Source organism: Cyprinodon tularosa, unplaced genomic scaffold (assembly GCF_016077235.1).
Source record: "Cyprinodon tularosa strain WSP-4 unplaced genomic scaffold, ASM1607723v1 ctg458, whole genome shotgun sequence".
In the NCBI taxonomy this organism is placed as follows: Eukaryota; Metazoa; Chordata; class Actinopteri; order Cyprinodontiformes; family Cyprinodontidae; genus Cyprinodon; species Cyprinodon tularosa.
In genome coordinates this window covers 688,993-708,255 of record NW_024039183.1, presented here as the reverse complement: position 1 = coordinate 708,255, position 19,263 = coordinate 688,993, and the positions used below count along the sequence as shown (strand labels likewise).

General features: G+C 36.3%; 1 protein-coding gene across 2 annotated transcripts in view; it reads left to right on the top strand.

Annotated features, from left to right (window-relative positions):
- The window catches only part of fstl5 (follistatin-like 5), a 294,437-nt gene extending 277,645 nt beyond the window's left edge, over positions 1–16,792 (top strand). For both annotated transcript variants that reach the window (XM_038300837.1, XM_038300838.1), the window contains one exon: positions 14,548–16,792. In XM_038300837.1, the coding sequence (XP_038156765.1) occupies positions 14,548–15,250 (703 nt within the window). In that variant the 3' untranslated portion in view covers positions 15,251–16,792. The remainder of the gene's footprint in view (positions 1–14,547) is intronic.
- Positions 16,793–19,263: the final 2,471 nt, after the last annotated feature.

Sequence of the window (19,263 nt, the reverse complement as noted above, 5' to 3'; positions counted from 1 at the left end):
GCTATATTTTTCTTTTTTCTGGGGTTTTTCAGGGGTTTATATGAAAGTATCCCTCTGCCCCCACATTATGCTTTTTTGCCTCAATGTCATCAAGCCATTTTCAATAAATTAAAATAGCACTGTAATGTTTATTTATTTCAAGAACCTGATTAAAAAGTGAAACACATTAATGTTTTCAAGACTTTTTATATTATCTGAGATATTTTTCTGGTTACAGTTAATACATTTTTTTTTAGAGATAAGTAAATTACATCAGACCATTGATGAACTTTTTTAAACCAGATTCAAGGGATATTAACTTACTTTTAACTGACAAATTAATACCTTTGCTGTGTGATTCTTATTCTTTGAATATGACCCTGTATTTTTATAAACTTAATTAATTAAATCAAGTTGGATAGAAAACAAATATAAACACTGATTAAGTATTCTCTGAAGAAATAGTTAGATTTTTTATTTTATTGTAAAATGCCAAATAACTAAACTGAAATGAACTGAAAATCTTTTTCTGCATAAAAGGTAAAAGTGATACAGCTATATCTTGGCTAGAGTTTTTTTTTTTTTTCTCAATTGCTTTAGTTGAACGAAATCGACTTAATTTAAACACCCAATGCCACAAATATCCAAAACTATTGTTTTTTTAACCTGCAGATTTCATACTTAATGGATTTGATATCTTATCAATATCAGTAATGCTCTCACAAACAATATGACCAAGTGCAGATTTCATGTCACAGGCAGCGACACCCTAAATTAAACTATCTTACTGTATATGATTGTTTACTAAATATAATTTAATAGATTGGCAAAGTTAACAAAAGTAGTCTGCAAAAATCCAATTTAAGGATTATGGGAGAGACGAGAATAAATCCACATATTTCTGTGCATAGAAAATATATTTCTCTATGTCGTAGGCTGAGATGAAAACACTTTTATGATCAACAGAGCTTAAATAACTTCGTCCATTTTTTTCTAATGAAGTTTCTTTCTAATCTCATATCAATAATATTTTATGTCATTCTCAGGAAGGCCTAATTGATTAGTCATTTTGGTAACATTAGCGCTGCATGAACAGCTAACATATAAACTGCAGCTTTCAGAGACTTTATAGACAGAGAATTTCCTGAGCACCGGTAACATTCAGGGTTTTTATCATTCAGTAGAAAAATGAAGTAAAGACCGGAAATATTTAATACTTTTCTGACAAATATGTATATGATGTTGATGTGAGACCTGAACTTTAGAAAAAATATTTTAAAGTTTAATTTTTAAACTCTTCATCTGTGGTAATGAGCTCAGAAACTTTAAGAGAACTGGAAAACTAGCTAAATTAAATTAAATTAAAGCATCCAATTCCAACAAAAAGAGCATGTCTTCATTATGATGTTGTTCATGGCTTCTTTTGATGTGAACATTTTAAATGCAATAAAAATGAATCTGTTATTATTGCATTTAGGTCAGCTATCAAATTCAGTTTTGTTCTCTTCTCTTTATTTACATGTTAATTTACCAGATTTAGCCATAAGAGAGTCCTACTCTTGAAGAATCTGTTTATACTTTTTGTCCTTTAATTTCTTTTTTCAAACAGATGTTTTCCAATTTCTAATAAAGAGAAAAACAATTGTAGGATCAGTGAATCCCATTAGAGCGAGTACAATTCGCATGGTGGCTGTCAAACATATTTCTTTTGTTCACATATAGTGACAGCTTGGTGTTCAAATGGCATAAAAAATGATGGATGATGACACAACTGAAGTGGCTGTCAGCATCGATCAGCTGATGTTCGTATTTAATTAGAAACCTGGCAGCTCCTTGCATATTCCTCATGTTCAGATGCATTTGTGACATGCCATCAAGGAATTGCTTTTTTTTGTGAAATGCATTTTCACTGAACCTTTGTCATGTGATGCAATTCTATATTTCTATTTCAAAGTGAAATTACAGGGTAAATAGCAAAATTGGTTTATTTATATACCGCCTATTCACAACACTTAATCACATGGCTCTTCACATACTGTAGGCCACTCAACCAGATCATACAGTCAGATTCGTTCAAAATGTTCTACCTAAGGAAAACAAGCTGATTGCATCAACTCATTGACTCAACAACAACCTCCACACTAAGCATGCTTGTAGCGACAATAGAGAGGAAAACTTTTTTTCCTCTCTACATTTAACAGGAAGAAACCTCCAGCACAACCAGGCTCAGTATGAGCATCCATCTGCCAATGCCAACTGGGGTTCAAGGAGCCAGAAGTAGACATACTGAAAGAAGCAAAGATACTGTACAAAGGGTAACTGTCAGCCAGCTCCATAGGTAGCCCCATTGAGGAAACACACAGCCAGGCAGAACAGCTCCGAGCCAGCTCCTATGTCAGAGGATGAAAGACGGCACTTACAGTTAGCCATAGTAAAAGAAAAAGGACTACACCGAAAAAACAGGTCAAGCTCCAAAATCTATAAACAAAAGGCAGCAGCACACCTGATATTTCTATCTGGGATTGTTTCACAGCCAAACAGGAACAGACCAGAGGAAACTACGAGGATGAAAAAAAGCAGAGAAAGCATAAAATTAGAGGTGGACTAACAAATACTGCAGAATGGGAGGCAGAGATAGAATAAAGCAGGATGAAATAGGGGTCCCTATGTCCTCTAGCAGTCTAAGCCTATGGCAACATAACTATAGAGATCGCTCAGGCTGACCTGGACCAATCTAACTACAACCTGTATCAAAAAGGAAGATTATAAGCCTAGCCTTAAAAGTAGACAGGGTGTCTGCTTCACGGACTAAAACTGGTGGTTGGTTCCACAGGAGAGGAGCCTGATAGCTAAAGGATCTGCCTCACATCCTACTTTTAGAAATTCTTGGAACCACACATAAACCTGCAGATTGAGAGTGAAGTGCTCTGTTAGGAGCATACGGTACAATCAGATATCTACTATACAATGGAACTTGGCCATTTAAGGCTTTCTGTCTGTGAAGGAGGATTTTAAATGATATTCTGGATTTAACTGAAAGGCAATGATGAGAAGCTAGGATAGGAGAGATATGATCATTCTTTTTAATTTTCATCATAACTCTGACTGCAGCATTTTTATCAGTTGAAGGCTTTTAACTGGAGTTTGTAGACTTCCTGATAATAAAGAACTACAATAGTCCAGTCTTGAGGTAACAGATGGACTAGTTTCTCAGCATCAGCCCTGGACAAGATATTTCAAGTTTTTGCAATATTCCCGAGATGAAAAAAAGGGAATTTTAAAAAGCACTTTAATATGGGATTTAAATGACAGGTTCTGATACAAAATAACAAAAATATTTTTTACTTTATTTCCTGTTATCAACTTAATACCATCCAAATGAGGTGATTTACTAATCAGCTTCTTTTTCAAAGACTCTGGTCCAAAGACTATAAATTATGTTTTGTCTGCATTCAGAAGTAGAAAGTTAAGAGTCATTCATGTTTTTTGTCTTCAAGACATGTCTGTAGTCTACGCAATATGTAAGTTTCATCTGGATTTGTAGACAGATATACAGTAGCTGACTATCATCAGCGAAACAGTAGAAATTAATCCCATGCCGTCTAATAATTTTACCATTTGGGAGCATATGTATTGTAAAGAGAATTTGCCTTAACACTCATCCCTGTGGTACTCTAGAGGTAACCCTGGAGCATGACAAAGATTTATCACAATGTGGACGAACTGAAATATGTCAGATAAATATAATTTAAACCAATCTAGTGCCGTCCCCTTAAGTCCTTCAAAATATTCAAGTCTTTTTAAAATAATATGAAAAACTGTATCAAATTCACCACTGAGGACAAACTGAGGACTAACAGGACAAGTACAAATACAAGTCCATTATCTGACGCCATTAGAATATCATTAGTGACTTTCACCAGAGCAGTTTCAGTGCTATGATGGGCTATAAAGCCACAGTGAAACTCTTTAAAATATTCATTATGGTGCTAGTGGTCACACACTTGTTTATCAAGAATTTTGAGATAAGAAAGGAAGATTAGACATACATAGATCTAGACAACCCAGTCTCATGGGAAAATGTACCCCCACTACGTTGGTCCACACTGCAAAACGTAGTGGAGGTACATTAATGGCCAGTTTTTTGTGGTACTGTTACGTTTCTTCTGCCTATACGCTTTCTATTGTTTTACGTCCTAGTCACGTGACTTTCAAGATTCCAGCTGGGAGAAGAAAAAAATATATATAGATGGCCGACATTCGTTAATTTTTTTGTGGAAAAATTAATAACTTGAGTTTGTTTTTGCATTAAAATGAGTTTTGATTACATTTCTAGTGAGAAATGTATAGTTTGTTACCAGAATATTTACTCAGGGAATGTACATATTCATTGCTTGTTCGTTTCTTGCAAAGATTTTTCAAGATAATGTGAAACTGTAACATTTTGGTATAAACATGGCTGAGATTTCTCTAACTTTTAGTGGGAAAATCAATAATTTCAATCAGTTTCTGCATTTAAATGGGTTTTGATTGCATTTATAGCGAGAAGTGTAGGGTTTATTTACATAATATTTACTTAGTGAACATACATAATCACCCGCTTGCTATTTTTTGCTACGTTTTTCGGATCTCGTCAGGATTATGTGAAATTGCAACGTTTTGGCTGCTACCTATCGCCTAGCATTTAGCTTCCGCCCCGATTCAACATTGAATTCTTTGTGATTTAACTCCATCTGACGGATCAAACCCTCGCCACTGCGTGCGTTGCGTCTGAGGTTGATTTTCAGATCAATGCATTACGTCGTGGCATACGGGAGAAAATAATTAAACTAGTTAAAAAAAGGATCATGGGTTAAGATCGGATGTGTTTTATTTGGAAATCTACCGGATCCTTTGTGCATTTCACTTCCTGTTTGGTGCGATCTCATTGATGGGTTTTGACCAGATTTTGACCAAAGAGGAACTAAAAAAAAAATAAATAAAACAATTTAAATACACAACCAGCATATCTGGAATCAATGACAGAGAGCATACATAATCACCCGCTTGCTAGTTTTTGCTACGGTTTTCGGATCTCGTCAGGATTATGTGAAATTGCAACGTTTTGGCTGCTACCCATCGCCTAGCATTTAGCTGCCGCCCCGATTCAACATTGAATTCTTTGTGATTTAACTCCATCTGACGGATCAAACCCTCGCCACTGCGTGCGTTGCGTCTCAGGTTGATTTTCAGATCAATGCATTACGTCGTGGCATACGGGAGAAACTAATTAAACTAGTTTAAAAAAAGGATAATGGGTTAAGATCGGATGTGTTTTATTTGGAAATCTACCGGATCCTTTGTGCAATTAACTTCCTGTTTGGTGCGATCTCATTGATGGGTTTTGACCAGATTTTGACCAAAGAGGAACTAAAAAAAAACAAAAAACAATTTGAATACACAACCAGCATATCTGGAATCAGAGAGCGACTGGGACCAGAAGTTTATTAATTTCTCCCCACTGATTTCCATTCAAAATGTTTTCGATCCCACCGGGCTCTAGGGAAGGGGCGGGCATACCGCCACCTACTGTTCATGAGTGTGTAGCAACATTGTTTTACATCTATTAAATTCTATTTTTTAATTTTGTATTCTGAAGATAAATAAATAATGCTTTCCTTAATCTATAAATATCTTTTATATTTCCTTTATTTCCCAATAATCCTTTAAGACTCCATTCTTGGCCTGTCCTTTCAACTCTTTTCAATTTCTTCCTTTCAGGTCCAGATGTTTTAAAGTTCATCAATACGTGTTCTATATTTTCTATCTCTCCACATCCTTCACATTTATCATTATTTTTCCTGCCTATTAAGTATAAATTGTCATTTAAATAAGTATGACCTACTCTTAATCTGATCATTATTATTTCTTCCCTTCGGTTTCTCTCATTAATATTTCTATTTAATACTGACTTTTGTACTTTATATAACCTTATTCCTTTTTATCTTCATTCCACCTTTTTTTTTTTTTTGCCATTTTTCAATTTCTTTCCTCTTAATAAATGATTTTCCTTCCCCTTTCCCTAAAGGAATTGTAATTGTTATTTGTCTAGTTTTCATTCCACCTAACTTTCCATTAATTAGCTTGAAAACAGCACTTTGTAGGCACCCACTTTCTCTAACAATGGCCCTTTTTGGGTTACCCTCCATGCATTGGGTGTCAGTTCAGTGGCAGTTCCAGAACATTTTCTTAGGGTTGACCAGGCAGCACAATAATGTGCATGTGGCCAAAAAGTAATAGGGATCAAATTCGGTTCAGAGTCAAGCTATTGGGATCAGGCATCAGGTTCAATTTGCATATTTTCCTAGCCAAAACAAGGATTTGTTGGGCTACTGTAATTCTGAATTGAAAAACGTCCTGAATCGGAAGTCTTCAAACTTGAAAAACAAAGTCCAAAGTTTGTTTGTTTTTTGTTTTTTTTTGGAATGATTATGACCTGGATGTCTAAGAATCTTCACCAGCTTATCAGGGAAATGAATGCCCACAATGTCTATATTCTCCAAAAGAGAATAACAGAACAGACCTTCATGAGGCCCTTGTTAAAGCTATGCACATATTAATGCATCTATGCTCTTCAAATAACTTTCTGGTTCGACACAACATTTACATTAAATGGGTTGAGAGGTTGTTCTTTACCAGTAAATACATAAAAGATTCCCAGATGACTGCCGATACAAACTCTCCCCTATAAAACCTAAAACTAATTATTATAAGAGAGTAAAATCTGTATTAGTCTTCATTAAATGTAGCATATTGTTGTACATAATCGATTGCTTTATTTTTGGTGTCAGCTTTTGGTCAATATGCTAACCTTAAAAGGTCAAAGTGGGAAAATGTAGTATTAGTAGACAAATTAGCAATTAGAGGAGGCAATAACAATTACAATTCCTTTAGGGAAAGGGGAAGGAAAATCATTTATTAAGAGGAAAGAAATTGAAAAATGGCACAAAAAAAGGTGGAATGAAGATAAAAAAGGAAGAAGGTTATATAAAGTACAAAAGTCAGTATTAAATAGAAATATTAATGAGAGAAACCGAAGGGAAGAAATAATAATGATCAGATTAAGAGTAGGTCATACTTATTTAAATGACAATTTATACTTAATAGGGAGGAAAAATAATGATAAATGTGGAGGATGTGGAGAGATAGAAAATATAGAACACGTATTGATGAACTTTAAAACATCTGGACCTGAAAGGAAGAAATTGAAAAGAGGACAGGCCAAGAATGGAGTCTTAAAGGATTATTGGGAAATAAAGGAAATATAAAAGATATTTATAGATTAAGGAAAGCATTATTTATTTATCTTCAGAATACAAAATAAAAAAATAGAATTTAATAGATGTAAAACAATGTTGCTACACACTCATGAACAGTAGGTGGCGGTATGCCCGCCCCTTCCCTAGAGCCCGGTGGGATCGAAAACATTTTGAATGGAAATCAGTGGGGAGAAATTAATAAACTTTTGGTCCCAGTCGCTCTCTGTCACTGATTCAAGATATGCTGGTTGTGTATTCAAATTGTTTTTTGTTTTTTTTAGTTCCTCTTTGGTCAAAATCTGGTCAAAACCCATCAATGAGATCGCACCAAACAGGAAGTGAATTGCACAAAGGATCCGGTAGATTTCCAAATAAAACACATCCGATCTTAACCCATGATCCTTTTTTAAACTAGTTTAATTAGTTTCTCCCGTATGCCACGACGTAATGCATTGATCTGAAAATCAACCTCAGACGCAACGCACGCAGTGGTGAGGGTTTGATCCGTCAGATGGAGTTAAATCACAAAGAATTCAATGTTGAATCGGGGCGGCAGCTAAATGCTAGGCGATGGGTAGCAGCCAAAACGTTGCAATTTCACATAATCCTGACGAGATCCGAAAAACCGTAGCAAAAACTAGCAAGCGGGTGATTATGTATGCTCTCTGTCATTGATTCCAGATATGCTGGTTGTGTATTTAAATTGTTTTATTTATTTTTTTTTTTAGTTCCTCTTTGGTCAAAATCTGGTCAAAACCCATCAATGAGATCGCACCAAACAGGAAGTGAAATGCACAAAGGATCCGGTAGATTTCCAAATAAAACACATCCGATCTTAACCCATGATCCTTTTTTTAACTAGTTTAATTATTTTCTCCCGTATGCCACGACGTAATGCATTGATCTGAAAATCAACCTCAGACGCAACGCACGCAGTGGCGAGGGTTTGATCCGTCAGATGGAGTTAAATCACAAAGAATTCAATGTTGAATCGGGGCGGCAGCTAAATGCTAGGCGATGGGTAGCAGCCAAAACGTTGCAATTTCACATAATCCTGACGAGATCCGAAAAACGTAGCAAAAACTAGCAAACGGGTGATTATGTATGTTCACGAAGTAAATATTATGTAAATAAACCCTACACTTCTCGCTATAAATGTAATCAAAACCCATTTAAATGCAGAAACTGATTGAAATTATTGGTTTTCCCACTAAAAGTTAGAGAAATCTCAGCCATGTTTATACCAAAATGTTACAGTTTCACATTATCTTGAAAAATCTTTGCAAGAAACGAACAAGCAAGTGAATATGTACATTCCCTGAGTAAATATTCTGGCAACAAACTATACATTTCTCACTAGAAATGTAATCAAAACTCATTTTAATGCAAAAACAAACTCAAGTTATTAATCTTTCCACAAAAAAATTAACGAATGTCGGCCATCTATATATATTTTTTTTCTTCTCCCAGCTGGAATCTTGAAAGTCACGTGACTAGGACGTAAAACAATAGAAAGCGTATAGGCAGAAGAAACGTAACAGTACCACAAAAAACTGGCCATTAATGTACCTCCACTACGTTTTGCAGTGTGGACCAACGTAGTGGTGGTACATTTTCCCATGAGACTGGGTTGATCTAGAACAGATGGTTTCTTAAGTGAAGGTTTAATTACAGATAAAAGCCTACATCACTGTAACAGGGACAAATTAATCACATCTAAAATGGAGGTGAAAATCAGAGGGAATATGTCCTTAAATCATTTGGTTGGAACTGGATCTAACAAAGAAGTTGAAAGCTTAGATGAAGATAATGGTTTTGCTGACTCGGAAAGTTCAGCTGGAGAACAATCGAAACCCTGTTCAGATTCTACAGTTACCTCAGATGCTGCCTCAAATTTCCAGAGATAAAACAATCATATTAGGAAAGTTGTCAATTATCTTATTTTTGATAGAATCAATCTTATTTCCAAATAATCCCATAAAATCATTACCACTAAGAGCAGGAGGAATGAATCAATTGAAAGTGTTATGGCTCTGAGTGAGTGTGATAACAGTATTAATAAGAAACCTAGGATTATTCTTATTCTCCTCCTATTAATGAGGAGAAATATGCTGCGCTTGCATTATGAGGGGTCGATTTTATACAGCAGTAAACTTAAAGTAATGTTTGTTTTAAAAGGTTTGCAAAGGGGCGTTGTGAATAATTCTGGCAATGGTCAGACGTGGTGTGGGGATGCAGAGGAGAGGGGGCAGAGATGAATGCATATGATTGTTTTTTCCATTCAGACTGAATGGCAGGGATGGGTCAGAGGTTTTAGAGGCTTGCAGTTCTCACACAGTAGAAGTCAGATTTTTTTAGCTCCTTTTTCTGAATACTTGAGGTGTTGCACACTATCATTATGGAAGGGCCATCTATAGCTTTAAAGGCTGCCTTTAAACTATTACCTTCATTGTCAGCATGGATGTTAAAATCTCACATTATAATTACATTGTCAGTATTAAAAACTAAATCAGATATAAACTCTGAAAACAGATCTAAAAAATCAGAGTAAGGACCTGGTGGACAATAAATAGTTACAAAAAGAAGAGGTTTTGCTGCGTTGCAATTTGGATAAGGGAAACTAAGGGTTAAATGTTCAAAGTTGTAATTATAAACTGGCTTTGGAGTAATCAGTAAGTCAGACTGAAAGATTGTTGCTATTCCTCCTCTTCACCCAGAATTTCTGGGTATGTGAACATTTAAATTAGTAGAAGGAGTTGCCTCATTTATGCTAACATAAGAAAACATAAATCAATATTATTATCAAAAATCAAGTCATTAACTAACAGACATTTTGAAGAAAGAGATCTTATGTTAAATACACCACATTTGATAGTTTTTAACTTTTTTCCCAATGCTAGTTATTTTTATAGATCATCATGATTTACTCCTTTAGGATTATTTTGTAATTTATTTGATTTTGGTCGTGGGCTAGACACTTTCTGGCTGGAGTAATGAGTGGTTAACAGTACACAAGCTACAGACTCTACAACGACTCTGCACTCTGGGTTGTCAGTTTTTTTGGAGGACTAATAAATTTCGCTATATTCCTAGAAAGAAGAGCTACACCATCCAAAGTGGGATGGATGCCGTCTCTCCGAATTAGACCAGGTTTTCCCCCAAAAATGCCAATTAACAATGTACTGTAGCCCACATCGTTTTCAGGACACAACCTCGTTAACCAGCGATTGATTCACGACAAGAGGGTAAACATTTCATCACTGGTGAGATCAGAGAGGGGACCAGAGAAAATTACAGAGTCCGGCATTGTTTTGGCAAATTTACACACAGAAGCAACACTAATTTTAGTGAGTAGTGTCATTACCACCAGCCTGAATAACCATCTTACTATATTTAAGCTTGTCCTTAGCCAGGTAGGATTTGGTGTCGCCTGTTCTGGCCCCGGCAAACAATTGACAATGGTGCCTCTAACATGTTTTTGACAGTGGAGCTGCCAATTAACAGAGTGGGCTTCCTAGTGGATATATCACTGAGCAGGGAAAATCAGAACGGTGGACAGTGGTAGTTGGTAGTGACAACAGTTTTTGATTTTTTTTTTTTTTATCTTTAAAGGTGGATTGACTGAAAATTATTTAAATCACTTTCTTTATTATGAAAATTGTTAATGTATCTGAAAAAAGTGTTTTATATTTGTGTTATTTAAATGATAAAAAAAATAAATAAAAAATCCAAGCTTAGGTTATACTTGTGAATTACAAGATCAGTAAAGGATTTCATTTATATTTTAATTTTTATATTTAAAACATTTTATTTTACTCATATTTTATGTTGATTCTTATAGGTTAGTGATAACCAAAAGTTATCAGAAAATTAGATTGTTTATAGCAAAGCAGTCATTCAAAGCAGTCATCTCTATAAAGAGAGTACATATCAAAAGATCATTACTAAAATTGCAGGTTATATAGTGTTGTGTACCCAGGCATATTGTAAAAATCAAATTGTGATTAAAAAAGTGCCAAGGCACATTTAATATAACACAGCCTATTTAAATGTTTGGGGTAGGAATAGCTCTCGTTTCAAGAAATGCACTTAGTGCAGCTTTTTCTTGGTTGAACGTAATATTTAATACTGAAGTAAATACATTTTGCATTTTTTAATATTTATATGCCACAATCAATTAAACAGAAATAGAATCTTGAAATATGTCATGGTGAACTGAAACTCTACCCCAATCACTTTTCTCCAAGTTAATTACAGAAATATATGAACCGTTTGATAATGTACTTTTGTATCGATATCCACCTTTTTGTACATTACAGTACAGTTCAACTGTCAAAGTGGCATTTTATGTGACCTTTAAATGTGTCATTATGTGACGTGCCGTTAAACTTGCCAGTTTAACATTTTTTTAAGATTGCATTACTCTTTTTATCAATGTCTTAAGCAGTGTTGTGCCTGAACGCGTTCATTGAACGAAAGTTCATGAACTCGTTCATATTTTGGGCGAACGTGAACTGAACGTACTGTATTACTGCCTGATGAACGTTATTGTGAACTCGTTCATTCTGGCGTCTGTGAACGGCACGCTCTCTCAGTTCAGCTCCGTTCAATAGGTTGCCAGATTTCTATAGAGTCCTTCAGGCGAAACCCCGGCTAAATCACACCGTAAACAAGCCTTAATAAGTAGCGGGAAAAACACCCAATCTGGCAACACCAGCTACCAGTGTCGTAGCTTACAGCCGCGTGCGTCATCAAAACAAAATGCAGCGTGGAAGCCACAGCAGCATGGAGACGACCGTGGAGGCGACAAAGCAGCAGTATGATCACTTAAAACAGTTTTATGACCAGGTGGTCGGTGAGGATGATGGCAACAACTTTGCCCGCCGGCTTTCAGTAAAAAAATCCGCACTTCAGTAACGTTAAATTCCTACCTCAGCCTGGTCCCTCAGTTTGTGTTAGTAAAATGTTCTTGAGCGGAGGTCTTCAACAGGGGATCCGCGACCCCTAGGGGGTCTGCGGAGGTACTGCATGAGGGTCTGCATGGTTAGTTGATATTTTTATATTCCCCCCCTGCAATTTTTCTCCCCACTAATTGAAATGTCTTTAAATACTCATTAACATGAAATCAACACACTGTAGTAAACAGATAAATGGAGGCAGAAGATGTCTTTCAGTCATCAATGCAAACATTCAGCGACACACAGGAGCTCTTTCAAGCTGGGCACCGTTTCCTTCACAACACCTGTCCCATCAACCAGGAATCAGAATCAGAAAAACTTTAATAATCCCAGGGAGAAATTAATTTCTTTACATTACTCCATCTGTAATAGAGTGACTATAGGACACAATTTCATACAATATATATAGTTAGGGGGTCCCCGCTCCATCTCGCCAGCAGTTTGGGGGTCCTTGGTCTGGAAAACATAGAAGACCCCTGTTCTTGAGGGCTTTACTATCAATATAACTTGTTTGTTAAACCTGCCTGGTATAATTGTCCAGGATTCCAGTATTCCTTTTTAGTATGTATTAAAATGGAATTTCAAATGGAAAAAATTGTTAAAATAAAAAAAAAGAAACATTTGCACCTTAAAGACTACTTTCCTATTTCTCTTTTAATAATTCCTCATAAAAAAGACCATTCAAGCAGCACATTTTTCCTGATGTTTTTTGAGAATATACTGTAGGGGTGAAAGCTGCAGCTGCTACTAGTGTGAAGTGAATGGACAGCAACAAAGCGTTAAAGCAACAATGGGGAAATCTGTCCCCTCAATGCTAATGTAAACCCTGGTTGGATAAGGATTCAAAACTGGATATGAAGATGAAATCTGATGCACAGTTTCAGTGTTACAACTGATAAAATAATTGCTGTCTGTGGTTCTACAGTAGGCTATGGTGTAATTAAGCAATATATGAAAAAAAATAAATAAATAAAAAAGTATGAACTAGTTCATTTTTTGGAACTGTGAACTTAGTTCAAAATTTTGAATTATGAACTATGAACTGAACTAGTTCATTTTAAAATGTGTAAACTGAACTTAGAACTAGTTCACGTAGAAAGAGAACTTTCCCAACACTGGTCTTAAGAATAGGGAAGATAGTACAGTAGAACATGGTATTTACACGTAGTACCATACTATGTTCTACTATCTAATACTATGGGACTCTCTGTCATAACCACATTGTAAAAGTAAAAAGATGAGCTTGCAAGAGTTATGGAATGAAATGCAAGGTGGTTGACTCAATTCAATCTAGGGTACTAGATTGAAGAGAGGTAGGACATACAGGAACAGTCAACAACCCAGGACGTGAACCAGTGACAGCTACATCAAGCCCTAAGGCACTTCAGGCCGTGCCCCAAAAACAAACGTATTTATATTTTATGTGCTGAAGGAACCAATGTGTTTTCTGACCAGATCAAGATTGTTAACATAAATTCAAATTCAGCTCTCACCATAGCTGATTGGAGCTCAAAAACCAGATGATGGCATTATAGACAGCTAGAGAACACTTTTATTTTAGAGAGCAAAAACAAAAAAAGTCTTCACACTGCCATATCTCATGGACCACAAACGTACCCTATTTTGGAGTTTGAGAACTAAACATGGGACATTAAATGGTTTAGGAAAGTTTTTCTTTTATCTGCTTAGAAATAAATAATCTGGACATTCCTGATAGGTTTCCAGGTAGAAATCTTTCCTTCACAGGACGTTGGAGCGGGCTCTACCATAATCTAGGTTCTTGTTTCTTCAAATGAAACAATGAGCATGTGGACTTGTTGCAGTACCCTCATCAGTCCAGTGTTAGCTGGGTCTTTGAGCATGTCAGCACTGATGTATACAACACCTGTCTTATAAGGGATTTCTCAAGGACATAAAAGCCCTCTTTCGGCCTTTTCGGCATGTTCCACTCATAATAATTCTGCCTAAAACATTTGGGACTGGATAGCAAGGGCATGATGCATAAACCGTTTGGTATTTGCACCTATGTCAATCATGTTTCATAAGTGATGAACAAGAATGTTGAACAAGTCAATACTGAACTTGCTTTGAAACACTGATTCTCATTTTGTTAAAGTGTATATACAATGTTAAATTACCTTTTTTGTATCTCTTTTGTTTCTTTTTGCAATTTTAAGCTCAACTCATAACCGATTAATCTAACAGAGCAAATGTGAATACTTATATTGCTTAACCTGGTCACAACTCACTTGGGTGTTTGTAAGAAAATAATAATCAAATGTCTTTTTTTTTTCTCTTTAAACTCTTTCTAGATTTGGACTCATCTTTCATCGAAATGAGCCTGTTATCTACAAGATTAACCTGGAGACTACAACTTATGTCAACAACATCAGTTTGTGGGAGTTTAACTGCATCCCCAAGTCTGTAGCTTACACCCATGTGGGGGGCTACTATTTTGTTAACTGCAAACCCGACTCTACCGGCGCCACACAGCCCCAGCTTATCTTAGACAGCGTAACAGACAATGTGATTGGGCAAAACCGTGATGTCACAGGCTCCCCTTACGTCTCTCCAGATGGTCATTACTTAGTCACAGTGGATGATGATAACGGCCTGATGAGAATCCAGACCATTTCTGAGCGTGGAAATATCCAGGAGCCCTTTGACATCCATACCAACCTTCACCTGTCTGATCTAGCATTCCAGCGCTCGTTCACAGAGATCCACCAGTACAATGTGTTTGGCAGCTCTGGCCGTCAAACTGATGCACTGTATGTGGAGCTGATGACCGGCAAAGTCAAAATGATCAAGAGCTTGAAAGAGGCCATCAAGTCGTTTGACTGGCCTTGGAGCAGCAAGAACAGGGTCATTGTGAGTAGTGGACTTTTCGGGCAGTATATCATGACCCCATCCAGAGAGTCACTCTTTATTCTGGATGGACGTCTCAACAAGCTTAACTGTGAAATTACAGATGTTCTCAAGGGCAATGTGGTTGTATGGGTCGGGGATTCTTAGGTCATGACGTCAAGACTCACTGGGTTTTGTTTTCCTTCAAAGGTACAGTTGCACTGAATTTTGTTGCTGTTGCTGTTTAATTTTGTAAGAACAACAGAGTTGAAAATTTAATAATTAAACTTATTTGTTAGTCCACTGGGTAATGGCTGCCATTGAAACTATAAAACATGGAAGGAATAACTGATTAGACTGTTTATAAAAGCTTACCTGGAAATTTGCCTCTCTCAGAAAGTGACTGCTATATGCAACATTGGGTTTACTAAGTATGTAAAAATATAGTAGGTGACCACCTGATGATACTGTAAATAAATTGGAAGAAAGACTGAAAGATATTTTATTTGTCCAGATCAACTCTCTTGGTTGGATTTCACCTGCCCCCAACTTTTTCCTTGTGCCTTTAAGGAAAATACCCTCCATCTGAGGAATAAGCCTAATTATTCCCAGTGTGGCTGCAGACTACACCTCTTTCTTTGACCCCTTCATTCATAGCGAGTGTAGTTCTTCACGAATCTGCCTCTCTCATCAGTATGTCCATCTTTCTCAGCCATGTATCTAATTAAAAGGAGCCCTTGCTGTGATCCCATCTTGTTTGAAGAGGCGATGAAGTGCTTCATTATGGCAGCACACTCTGTAACCTTTGATCCAAATTCATAACCGGCTTTGGAGGGTTTTGACCACTGTAGTTCCGTTTTGTTTGTCCCCCCCTCCTTTGTATTCCACAGCTTAAACATGAGAGCGATCTGTGATGCTAAAATTCAACCAGGGTTATGCACAAAGTTGTTTCAAATAGTCTCCCAGCCACAGAATCAATGTAGTGATTGCTGTTATAACTTCTATTTCCTTGGACCAAAACAAAGATCTTAATGTATAGTTCGGTGTGGTAAAAATGCTTCGTCTGCTCTGCTTTGCAGCATGGTTTCAGTGGATGTTTTAAATGTGAACTAATGAAAAGTCAGAACTCTGGAGGATGGTGTAGTTGTGGTTTGTGTAGATGGTATTTGAGGACACGCCTTGAATGTTAGAGGCAACTTTTTGAGATGCTTCAGGAGTAGATTTGTAGCTTGTCAGACATGGAAACTGTCACCTGCTGGACACATTTCTATGCATTTTCTCCCTTACCCTCTAACTCTATAACACAATGGGTAATTACTTAAATTGAGTTAAACCTTTAAATGTTGGTTTATTATAGGAGGCTTTTGTCTTTCCCGTTCACCTCAGTTTGTTTCCTTTCCCAATCACCTATTTTCTCTCCTAGATATAAGTTGGTAATGCTGATTATGAACCCTGTTCTGTACATAGCTGCTGACTGTGAATCCATTAGTTTTTCATGCGTGCACACATTGCTCATTTTAAAACCAAATACTCAGCACAGTCCTTTTACAGAATGAAAACATTCAACTGTTATCTTCTTCCTGTTCCTCTGTACATTGTGATCAAAGCTTTCAGCCTCATATATCCATGTTGTATGTTCCCTCATGTGATTGTTGTTTAGAAAAATAAATCCTGCTTGTCATTTTACTCAATAATAAAAGAAGAAAAGAACGTTTTGTGTGTGTTAATTCAATATCCAATCTCTGGTGCACCGTCAAAGGGTGAAAAGTTTCACTTAACAGCAGAGCTGTACCCATTACTATTCAGCAACAGCTGAAACAAGAACAAGGTCAGAACTCTAGTTTCCCTTTGGGTGTATTTATTCTGAAGCAGGGAATGTATTTCTATCTAAATCCATTTTATAACAATTATATAACATCTTTGAAGGTCTGTGGCATTATGATACAGAGTGAATTCAAAGCTACATGCACCAGAGCATGATCAGTGTCTTTATCTAGTTTTTAGAATTGTCCCTGTTGTTATTGGCTGTAAATTCCCAAATGTCAGAAGGCTAAATGGCAATTAGCTTTCAAGTCTACCCAGTTTTAGAATATATATTTTACTCATCAAAGCATATCAGTGCAGACGAAAGCTCTAAATATTATTTGGCTGCAAAGTAAGTCAATATGTTCTAAGAAAAAATACTATGAGAACAATATTCTAAACTAGATTTAAACCCTCTTTTATTGAGTATAAACATTTTATGCATTCTGAGTGCATTATGGATGATTCAAATGAAATCTAGCAAGTTAGCGAGACAGAATGTTAAGTACCTGAATAAGCAAAAGAGTGAATGTTTTTTTTTTTTTTTTTTGTGATAAGTCAGAAGTTCTAAAAAAAGAAAAATACAACAAGCTTACCTGCAAATGAATGAGCAGTAAGAATCTACCTTTATGTTTTGCTTTTCTGGATCAAACTAAAGTCATTTCATACAGCATTTATATGGTTAAACAGATCTGTATGCTAAATATAAAGTCTCAGCCAACATGACATGGTTTTCATGAGTGGAATCTTCCATAATCTGTTAACATTCTGGGTAATACAAAAATTCCATATCGACTAATTGCATTTTATTAAACAGGACAACAGAAAACAATGGAGAAAGTTATTATAAATATATTTTACTTTATTGACAAAAAATATTAGACATATAACTTGAATTTAGAGGCAGCAATAAAAGGTTTTACACTAGGATTTCATGGTGTAATAGATCCAGTCAAAAAAAAGTTAGGGTATTGAAACATCCAAGCAAACCAACAGCTTTACTCTTAATATTTGTTTAGATCATGCAACTGTTTTGGGAAACAGATAAAAGCTCAATTGAAATACAGTAGTTCCAACAAGATCCCTGCCATGTAGTTTTATTTTCAGAGGTGTTAAACCTTTCTCTGACTAAATCTTCTGTTATTTAATAATAATGTATAGCAAACTTCATTACTAGGAACTCTGGAAAACTCTGCAAAGAAATGACAGAAAACAAAAAGAGAATGACATCAGAAAACTGAGGAATATTTTGTGAACTGTACCAATAAAGTAAAAACTGTGGGGTAAAAAAAAAAAAAAAATGGGGAGACATCTCACTGCAGAAACAGTCACTGTTGCACTGGTAAGTATTCTGAATCTGTCAGAATATGTAAAGTATTCACTGACATTGTATTTCAAGGAATCCAAGCCCAGAAAAAAAAATGTTTTGCTACTCCAAAACAATAAAAATAGATAAAGTCTAACAGTATTAAATAAGCTTGGGTCTTGAATCTTCTCAAAAATAAAGTGAAACCGTGAGTACATGTTACTGCATACCTGTCCTTCATACATGCCGATTTGAGTAATTAAATGGTAGCTACTGCCACTCTCTGCCCACCTACAGTAAATAACTATAAAAAGTAGCATAAATAACAAACAATATATACGAGTCCAAATAACCTTGGTAACAGAGTTCAGTAAGGCAAAACTCGAAGGTGTTTCATTGTGAAATAGAGGTTTTAGTTTTGCAGGTAAAGAAAGACTAGACCATTAGCTCCCTCTTTACTGCCAGCACTATTTGAATAGCATGTATTATGGTGACCCCTGAGGCACTTCCAATGTGGCTTCATTACCCATTTGAGGTATTCTGATTTAACCTGTAACTAGCTGCAATCAGCCCGGTTTTTTTTTATTAAAAACTTCCTCCCAATCTGTCTGTATGATTCGATTAATCTTGATCTTGTTGTAAATTGGTGCTAGATAAATTACGGTAGGGTGACAGCGGTGTTGAGTGCAATCTGAGGGTTGTCTGTTCGAGTCCCAGTTTCGGGTTTCAGTGTTGCTGTGTCCTTGGGCAAGACACTTTACCTGCATTGCCTACTGAGGGTGGGCAGAGGGCTCAGTGATGCCAATGTATGTCAGCCTTGCTTCTGGGCTGCTGTTGTTACAGTATAGTTTGCCACCATCAGTGTATGAGTAAATGGGTGTTTGGACATTGACCTTGATGAAGTTTTGGACATTGAGGACCAATGTTCATGTTTCATCTGTAAATTTTCAATTGAGTAGACGGTGAAGTTCTGTTACACAGTGCTGCTGCCGTCTCAAAGCTTCTGCAAACCTTCCCCCAACTTGCGCCTCAAGAGACCTCCCACAGAGATGTACCTTGGCCCCTTCGTGGA